Source organism: Cygnus atratus, chromosome Z (assembly GCF_013377495.2).
Source record: "Cygnus atratus isolate AKBS03 ecotype Queensland, Australia chromosome Z, CAtr_DNAZoo_HiC_assembly, whole genome shotgun sequence".
Taxonomy (NCBI): Eukaryota; Metazoa; Chordata; class Aves; order Anseriformes; family Anatidae; genus Cygnus; species Cygnus atratus.
Genome location: NC_066396.1, coordinates 76,631,320 through 76,641,468, shown reverse-complemented (window position 1 = coordinate 76,641,468; position 10,149 = coordinate 76,631,320). Strand labels below are relative to the sequence as shown.

The following is a 10,149-nucleotide window of genomic DNA, read 5'->3' as shown; positions in this document are numbered from 1 at the left end:
ATGCAGTTCTAATTTTATGTGCTTCCAGTCTTTCACTTGCTGATATGTCACCTCTTTGCTATGGGGAGTTCCCAGCATCTCCCGTTAATAAACCTTTGCTGAATGGCGTTTGCCTTAGGACCTAGTATTTTCTCCAACAACTTAACTAAGGAGCATGATCTTCCATCACAACATGCTGCAATATTTCATGATGTTACAGCACCTCACAAAGAAGTGTTAAGAACTTCACAGCATGATTTCTCTTCGATAACACCTTGTCTCCACAAATTCTGGTTTTACTACCGTCACTTCCGATTTTCTTTTTCCCTCAAGTGTGACTGACACTCAAGGATGGAAAACAAGAGTCATTCTCAACATCCTGAGCAAAGTCACCTGGCATGGATGAAGGTAGCCAAAGAATAATATTTAACTATTGAACGGCATCAGTATTCTCCAAGTTATGTCTGTGTGGATTTAACTAACTTTTAAGAGGAAGGTGTTTCAAAAGTAAACTCATTCTATCTGTAATTCATTTCTCAGCTACGTACATTCCCCACTTTTGCATAGTTAAAAATAGCTCTTTTCTTAACACTACGCAAGACACATACATTTTCAAGAGTTACAATTAAATGTCTAAAAATGCTTAAATTTTGGCAAACGAGCAGTAAATGTGGCCATAGTATTTTCTGTTCTTTTTATTTCTAAAATATGCTCACTACTAAGCAAACAGGTAAGCACTGAATTACAAAACATTTATCAAGTAGCAAAGTTCAGTCACTTTAGAGATCCCAAGAGTTATACTTTTCTGTTTGTTTATTTATTTGCTGTCCGTTGCCTTAGACCACAGAGCATGTTGTAAATTCAGTTCACAACTCTTCATGAGGAGTCAGAGGCAACCTCTTCAATGCAGCATGCCTTGAGCGGGAAGCCTTGTCAGCGACTCGTTTCTTGGTTACTCCTTGACAGCATCTCAAAGTCATTTTAAAACAATATATTTTTTGTGCTTATTATGTCCACAAACTATATTGTCTTACAATGGTCAACAAATGACAAGCGAAGGGACAGCGGTTATCTGGGAAAGTAAGAGATACCTCAAAATTATCCTTACACAGGAACCATTTACAGAATCTTTTATGAGAAGGTCTGACAGAAACACTACTCCAAATAGCATTAATATCTTAAAACTTTCCCACCGGTCCACTTTTTGAAATAAGTCCTTCTTCTGAAGGTAGTCCTTCAAAAAAAAAAAAAAAAAGGAAGAATTGAAAGGGGAAAAAACATTTTTCATTCCAAGAATGCTTTTATTCAAAGCAACGCCGCTATTTATACTGTTAGCTATTACAAAACCACTGCCATCTGAACAACCCAGATACTGAGGAGACGAATTCATCCATCCTTTTTGAAATTCTGAAGGAAGTTTCTAAAACATGAGCCTCTCTGCTGGACCTACACACTGGAACCATCCGACAAGTTAGGTGCCTGCATACAGGCAGTAAGGGTTATGGACAATGCTACACCTGAACCTGGTAAGCCAAAATCTTGCTGAAAAGACAACATCACTCCTCAAGCATGTGTAAGGTCTATCAGACACAGGATGCTGTGTGACACAGGTTTTTTCTTTGGCCTGATGCAGGTTAAGAGATGAACTTTTAAGTCATTGCATCTTCAGCTAAAATGACCTTTAAGTGTTGTTGCTACATTTTATACACAGTGAATGAGAGGAGAGGTACAGCCAAAGCTGCTAGTGACATATGCCTTTGCTATTTCAATGAATGTACATAAAACAGTGAGGTTTCAAACACTGTGAAACCACTACGTCCTTTATAAAATAAATACAGAGCTACAGTAAGCAGTAAAAATTCAAATAATTGGATTCTGTTAATCTGTGGGGACATGGACTTAATACTGCATTTAATTTTCCTAAGTGGGAGGAAAATTATCGTAGGAAAGATACAAAGAACAGTGTCTGCTCAAATCGTAGCAAATTCACACGCTTAAACACACTAGGACAGTTATTAGTAACTATATCTGAGCATTTTGCTATGTAAAATCTATAGTTATGAAACAAGCTAAAATACAGGTCTCCTCTGAATGCAATCAAAATAGTAACATCTATATTCCACTACACATCTCCATCATTCTTAAAAAAAAAAAAAAAACAAAAAAAAACCTGAACTTGCAAGGTAACAAGTGCCAGTCTCCTGTGACACACTGAAGAAAGCTTACTTTTTAGGCACTTTATTTTACTCTTGAAAGAAACAAGCCACTCACTGATATACAGCCAATCTCCTTCCAGAATTTCTGACAGAAAAACTGAAATTCATTATCATCTACACTCTCATGGTCATAAAGGAGTAGTTGTTGTTGGGAGCTGCACTTGTTTACAGTCTGTGGCTCCTGTGGGGAGAAGCATTTTAACATCAGACTTTAAGTTCTTCAAATGTAGTACTTTCATATCATAATTTGCTCTTTTGAAACAAAGCTTCTTCCACACAGTTGCTCTTTCAATATTTTTTTTTTTCCTGAAATTATTTTGAAATAAAATCAGAGTGGACAGCAACAGCTGCTTAGCATGTACAAAAACTCTGATAAATTTTGAGGGAGATTAGAACAGTTTTTATTTTTAAATAAAAGCTCTCCCTGAAAACCACGAATATGTACAGCACGTTTAGTTCAATGCCACATTCACAGAATATCAACAGATTCATGCCCTACGCAATTTCTTAATATTAAGAAATGTACTGTACTTTTAAAGAAATTGCTTTGAAAATATCATCCTGAAGGACGCTGAAACAAAACAGTCCACTAATATCTAGAGGTAAAAGAGAAAATAATAATAATAATAATACATTGTCATAACAATTTTTTTAAAAGCTCTTAATATTTTAATGGAACTGACAAATCTTCTGAAGGTATTTGGCATCTTCTGCAAAACAGAGTTGTTGTTCCTGTAACACTTTAATGTTCCTTATGGCAGACTGTTGGAAGAGCTAACAGCACCAGCGTGGCTCAGCATGCAATAGTTAAGCTGCTGTGCCTGTTAGGAGCCAGATACCCAAACCTGAATGTGTCTGCTGACTGAAGCACAGTCTCCTGTATACCAAAGCACAGTGCCGGCACTCTCCCCACTTAACTCCAAAAACTTCTCATCAGAGCTTTTTTCTGACATATGTCTTGCCAAGCAATACCGAAGCAAATCAAACTAAAATGAAAAGGAGCTGTGAGCTAAGGAAAAGAATATTTTTTTTTTGCATGCGTTTTCCATAATCATCAGTTACTTAACTTAAAGACAATGCACTGTTTTTCCAAATACTCACTCTAAAGATGTCAATGAAACTCCTGTGTAATTAATTCTTCTTACTCTCTCTCCCTTACTTGTGTAATTCCATAGTACAAATCACTCCAGCGTCTAAACTACCCAAGTAATTAACACAACAAGAGTTTATATTTCTCTCTGTCTCTTTTGGAGAAGGTAGATCTGCTTCATGAAAAAGTGACATAAAACTTCTATATATTTTTTTTCATTCCATTAATGCATTTGTGTGGTTAAATCAAAGCACTATTCTTACACCACCAGCAGTTAACATGTAACGCTGAGTTTTCATTATCATCTGATTATCTGATCTGATTAAAATAGATGTCTTCCGTTATCAGACTGAAGGCTCACATTTTATTACTTTACTCCTGTAAGAATATGAGCGTGTTTTCTGAATAAAAACGACTGATTAATTTTTAGATATTTTCTCATTCTTGTTATTGATTAGTTTTAATCACTGGGGGAGTTTCCTGAACACCTTAGCAGATGTTTCTGTCTGCATAAGTATACAAACAAGTGTGTACTTTAAAGAGTTAACATCTGCAAAAGAACACTTGAAAGTTCTATTCTGCATCAAGTGAAAGGTGAATGGGGAGAAGGGTATAAAGAAAAGAAATCAAGAAAACAACAGTGTTCTTCTGGCTCTTTAATAGCAGACTATTAGCCTAATAGCATTTTTAAAGATGTAAACATAGTTGATGTTTAAAGCAAAGCAAATTTCAGCTCGCTCTCACGTAATTATTTTGCCTCTGCAACGCTAAATGTAATTACAAACAACACAGGCATCCATCACTATAAAAGCACTATTTAAGATTCCCGGAGAACAGATAGGAAAAGCCATTGTTTTCACGCAGTTCCCTTAGTCAAGCCGTAGTTTAACAACACTACCAATAAACAAGCGTACCAAGCCAACGTAAAGCAGACAGGGAAATATTCGCGTTTAATTTGATCTGGGGGATCCTGGGAGCCTCGCTCATCGCCGCTCGCAGGAGCACACCTCGGAGTAGCGAGATGAGCACGGCGCCACTGCACGCGTCGCCACGGGACGGAGTTCGCTTAATCATTTATCGTCCCATTTTAGCACACAAGTTCTGAAGGGAGAGAAGCCCACGGGCACGGAGCAAGGTTAGCAGCTCTCCTGGCACGGTTACAGTGCCCGCAGAGGGGCTGGAAGCTGCCCCGTGTCCGCGTCCCTTTCCGGCCACCACCATCAGGAGCCGCCTGGATGCCGCCCTCCCCGCAGCCCCCCGCAGCCTTCCCGCACCCTCTGGCTCCTGCTCGGCTCCTCCAGCGCAGGGACCGGAGCCGGGACAGGCCGCCCGGGCTCCCAAAACCTCCCCACGACGCCGCCAACCGCACATTGCCCGGGAGCCACCTCCGGCCGTGCCCTCGGGGCGCTCATCCCCGCGGCCGCTCCCGCAGCCCCGCGGCACCTCCGGGCACCGCCGGGCAGCGGCGTTCCCACCGACCCCGGGGCAGACCCGGGGGGGTGCCGGGGGGTCCCCCCGCCGCTTACCTGCTTGTCCAGCGCCGCCTCCCTGGCGCTGCCGGCGGCGGCTCCCTTGGGGACGGGCGCCCGCTCGCAGCTGCATCCCTCCAGCATGTACATGCCGGCGGGCCGGGCGCTCTGCTCGCTCTCGAAGTAGAAGAGCACGTTCTGGTACAGGGCGAACCACTTGTCGTGCCACCGGCTGGCCTCGGCCGCCTTCTTGCTCAGGTAGCCGCGCTTGGTGCCCTCCTTGCGGGCCAGCAGCGCCAGGTACAGGGCGTGCCCCTCGTTGTACCGCACGCTCTTCTGCATGGTGGCCCGCAGCCGCCCGGCATCGGACGGGCACCCACGGGCGCACCCCGGCCCCCCGAGCCCCGAGCCCCGCACCCCGAGCTCCGCCCCGGCGTCGGAGCCGGGCGGCGGAGGGTGGGGGGGGACGGGGGGAGGGAGAAAGGGGAGGGGGATGCCCCCTTCGGGGCCGCTCCGTCACGTGTGGTGAGGTGGTGCTGGTGGTGGTGGCTGTGGGGGGGTCCCGGGGGGGATGAGCCGTAATCCGCTTTAAATCCGAGCGATTTAAAGAGCAAAGTCGCCGCCGCAGCGCACGGTCCCTCCCCGCGGGGGCGGCGCGGTTGCGGAGCGGGCACAGGGGGGAGGGATGTGGGGGGGGGGACCGGGGTCCGCAGGGGAGGGTCGTCGGACCCGGTGCTCGCTGCTCCCTGCGAAAACCCCTCCACGGGGGTCCGCCCGCGGGGTCTGCCCTCTTCGTTTTGGGGTCAGAGCAGGAGCCCGGAGCCGCCCCCGACACCCGCGGCTCGCTCTTAGGGGCGAGGAGGAGGAAGCGAGAGCTGCGGGACCACCACCCCCAGCACCACCACCACCACCACCCCGGCGAGCCCCCACCCCGCCGGGAGCCCCCCTTTTTTCCGCCCCGCAGCCCCTGGGGCTCGGCGCGCCCCGCAGGGCGGCCCCCGGCCGTGCTCTCGGCGGGGCCAGACCCGGACTTGGCTCTGTGCCCCCCGCCAGGACCGAGCGGACCCTGCCCGCAAAGGACGGGCTCTGACACGGCCGGGAGGTGCGCTGCGGAAAGCGCAAGCGGTATGGAAATTTCCGCGAACTGAAGGACCCTGCCCTTAAATTTGCTGTACTGTTCAAACATTCTTTTCTGGTTCTTTCACACACGCACACACACACACCAAAAAAAAAAAAGGCATTTAAAACTCTTTCATTTAAAAACGTGTTTTTGTCTGCTGCTTTGTTAGGCTCATGCAAATAGAGAAGAAAATTGTTTTCTCTTGCTGGCCATCTGAACAAAAACGTGAAAATTGCAACAAACGGTACACCGTATCCTGCACAAAATGAGCGGGAAAACGCTGACCGTGTGATCTCCCTCTCGGTGGTTTTGATTTTAAGTGTTACTGGCACAAACCTCAGACACACGTGGAGCTTGTTCTCTGAACATACAACTTTGAAGCAGACACAGAAATTCTGCTGGAACTGACCGGTCTCTGTTGTAGCTGGTGCAATCTGAGCATAACACACGATGTCCAGGGAAGTCCAGGTTTGGGACAGGGATTGAAGACCACTCAAATGACAATCATGTATGAAATAACTCATATTCATGCATCTTGACAACTGGGTTCTTACTTGGCTCTTACTATTCATCTTTAACTCAGTTTCACTCCGCTCTGTACTATCCAAGTCAGAATCAATTTGGTGTGTGAAATTTCATGAGATATCTTATTTCTTGATACAAGTAAATGGCAAGGCAGTAAAATTAAGGGGAAAATGCAGGGTGCAATTCAAAAGAGTTTTCAAATGCTTGACACTAAATCCATAGTTTGTCTCTTCTGAAACAACTGCATCCTATGTCATGACCAAATGCTATAGTAGGAACTCATCTTTGCCAAAATAAGGTTTCAAGCTTTTGCCTCAACTTAACTCATTTTTACATTCATGTACATTTTGCATAAGTCACAGATGATGATGTCTATTCTACCACAGCAGCTAGGACATACATTAAAAAAATGATGACAGGAGGTATTTCAACTACAAAATCAAGAAATCCTTTTACTACAATTTCTTCCAGACAAGCAGGCGTTTTTCTTAAACTGAAAATGTTGAATATGTCATTGCATAGCAATCTGCAGGAATTATGAAGCATCTAATGTTCCTGTTCATTACAGTGAACGCTGATTGTGTAACCGTTAGTCTTGTCTTTATTGTTCAAAGCTTGACTTAGTTCTCAGTGATGTTTTCTTTATCATTTGATTGTTCTTATGAAAGCACAATCTAGTTTTGTTTTAAATATCTGTTACATATCTACGCATCTATATAATACATCTAAACAAACACATGTACGTAAATATGATTTTTTAAGTTACATTATCAATAACAATAAAGAAGTGTGGTGGGTTTTTTTCTTTGTTCTTAAAGAAAGTCTATAACAGATTCATATGTATGAGTATGATCAAGCTGTATATGCAAACATGGATGCAGAGGAATCTGTTGATATAACTGATGTCACAGGATTCTGAAGAAAAGGAGAACACACAGATGAGCACACTGTTTTACCTTGTCTTCATTATGTCTTCCTTAAGTAACCCTTCCTTTTTGTGTGTTTTCATTCCAGAGGATTAATGTATAAAACCACGTCCCTGGGTGTTGTGGCATTATAAACCCCAAGGAGCTTTCTGTGAAACTGTGGTGACTGTCTGGAACATTACATCAGCAGAGATAATTTAACTCATTTTAGTCTATATTTACCTTGAAATTTTCATTGGGAAGTAATTCACTATGTACCGCTCAAAGCTGTCATAAATACCAAAATATATAGCGATTGTTGATGCCGTTCTACCCAGAAGTGACCATGAGAGCTTGTGGGGGCAAGTCATTGAGTTGTCACTCTTCCGAATGACAGGTGACAGGAAAATCTATTTTAGAATGTATGCAAAATGTAGGCCTCCATTCTGAGAAACAAGTTGAGATAAATTCTGCTAATGTGAGGGCAATAATAAATGCCTAAAGCAATGGAAAAGTGTTGTTACACTATCATTTTTGTCTATTTTTGCCTGTTTCTGCTGTGTGTTGTTAACACACTCAGAATGCGTTCTCTTCGTTTGTCACTAGGTTGTGATAGTAAATCATTATTTACCTTTACATGTTAAGTTAATCTCTCAAATACAAAATAATTTCGTAAAGCTGTTGAATAAATACTACAATATCTCAAGGGGGAAAAAATTAGATTTTGCTAAGAATTTACTTCCATATCTCCTATTATATATTGTGTGAAAAGTAGAAATGAACCAAAATCTTTGTAATTTTACTTAAGATGACAGTTTTGCTAACATAATAGTTTATCCTTTAAGGCACAGACTAGTGGTGATTCAAAAGGTATTTATAATATTCATCTGAGATTTAATTATCCCATAAAGCTGGAACCTTTTCAAACATATTATGATATACATCACTGCTATAGTAAGTCCCAAATACCTTGAAAATAACTATATTTTCTCATGTACAGAAAAGTCATTTACCTTTGACCATTCACTTTTTAGAAGACTATAAACAGTTATGTGCTTGTTGAACTTACCTATTGACGTCATTTGAAAAAATTTGCTTTTCTTATTTTATCAAGTCATTTTGGGGGTGAGGGGAGGAGGGGGATTTTCCTAGCTAACCAACTTTAAATCACTGTGCATATCAAGTTACTCTAATTCATCCCTCACAATTACTTATTCTTTTAGCAACTGGGAGTGAATGTTTGGGGTCAGCACTGTACACATAATAATTACACAAAGCATGGGTAATGCCTCCAATGCCATTTTCACTTCCTTCCAGGGAAGAACATTTGAACCCATTTTAAGCCAAAAGAGTGTGGAAGTTCTGTGTGTAGTGGAAACATCCAGCTACGACACAGACCTGTGCTGCCCAGGTTCTTCGCAGCTCTGATTCACATGAACTGAAAGCTCTGGGAACTGCTGTATTGAAGGGTAACAATGGGACTGCTCCTTTCAGCAGGAAATTTTGGCAGCCAGTAGGTATCTGCAGATCATTTACCTATATCCAGTTGAGGTCATTGTTTAATGCGTGAGCCTCTTTGTGCTAAATGCTGCATAGACACGAGAAAAGGGTCTGTGTGCTGCCTATCATGATAGGCAGTGCTCTCAGTACACAACTAGCTTATTTGTTGCTGAGATTTGGGGAGAATGAGAGTGAAAAGATATTTTAGAGGAACTTTTGAATGAAGCAATTTGGTGTCAGGAGAGGTCACTGGAGAGATCTTGCCTGTGGTCAGGGACAGTGTGGAAAAATAGGAAGGACTACCAAAGGATGTTCTACAGTTAGGCTGGAGAAAATCAAAACCAGAAAAAAGAATAAAAAATAAAAATAAAAATAAAAAGCAAGCTGTGACCAAGGGACTCAAAAAAAAAAAAAAAAGGCAGTACTTAGGCAGAAGGCAAAAGCAAGTGGGTAGTGGAGGAATTCTGCCTGATTGTCAGACTGATCCTAATGAGTGCGCTGCAGATAAAGTGCAGAGGAAACAGGAGAGGGGTAGGAAGGGCCAGGGCGTTGCATAAGACAGCATGAGGATCCTAACTGTGGGGAGCAGGAGAAGGAGCTGCTGGAAGTGTTGGCGGAGAGAGGGCTGTGGGAAAGACAAAGTTAGGAGTGAGAGAGCATGACAGCCATGGCTGCTGAAAGCAGGGGGCTGCTGAGAGGTGGGACTCACAGCAGAGACCCTGGGGACAAGGGTGGGAAATGGGAAGAAAAGGGACCAACACGCTGTGGGGTGGACTGTGGGTGGTAGTGGATGGTAATGTGGAAGAGGGGAGTTGGTCGGGTTGGTCCAATGCCGCAAATGAAGCAAGAGGATGAGATGAAGGGTAACGCTGGAAGAGAAAGCGGCATCAGCAATGCTGGTGGTCCGAGTCACTGCTGAAATCACATCCGAAGGAAAAGATGCGGTTTTTGTCTTTAAGCCTGTTTTTAACCAGTTCCTTTGTTCCAAAGACAGTACAGAGTCATAAACTGGGATTAAAACTGAAGAGCCAGCATTCAGCTTGTTGACCAAAGGTTTGATGATACAAGAACATACGTGTGGAGTTTTCCATGCTTACTTAATTAAAAGCTCCTGAAGTGCATTACGTAGGACACGTACAACAGGCATAAACTAAGTTCTAGATTTACGATGCAAAACATAGTGAAAATAATATTTCATAACTGTGTTCACGTGGCTGAAATTTTCATAGTCAAGCCTGTACTCACTTATGGGGAATGCGATTGTCAAAGCTGACTCTCAATTTTTCAAATTAGTGGCGATCACTCCCCTTTTCCCTATTCCAAAAGCTGCGTAATGAGAATTTCA

General features: G+C 43.2%; 1 protein-coding gene across 2 annotated transcripts in view; it reads right to left on the bottom strand.

The window, feature by feature from the left end:
* The window catches only part of RASGRF2 (Ras protein specific guanine nucleotide releasing factor 2), a 157,923-nt gene extending 152,769 nt beyond the window's left edge, over window positions 1-5,154 (bottom strand). Inside the window, exon 1 of one of the 2 annotated variants that reach the window (XM_035567542.2) lies at window positions 4,812-5,154. In XM_035567542.2, the coding sequence (XP_035423435.1) occupies window positions 4,812-5,096 (285 nt within the window). In that variant the 5' untranslated portion in view covers window positions 5,097-5,154. The remainder of the gene's footprint in view (window positions 1-4,811) is intronic. The other variant, XM_050716437.1, reaches the window with a different exon arrangement.
* Between the last annotated feature and the right edge of the window lie 4,995 nt (window positions 5,155-10,149).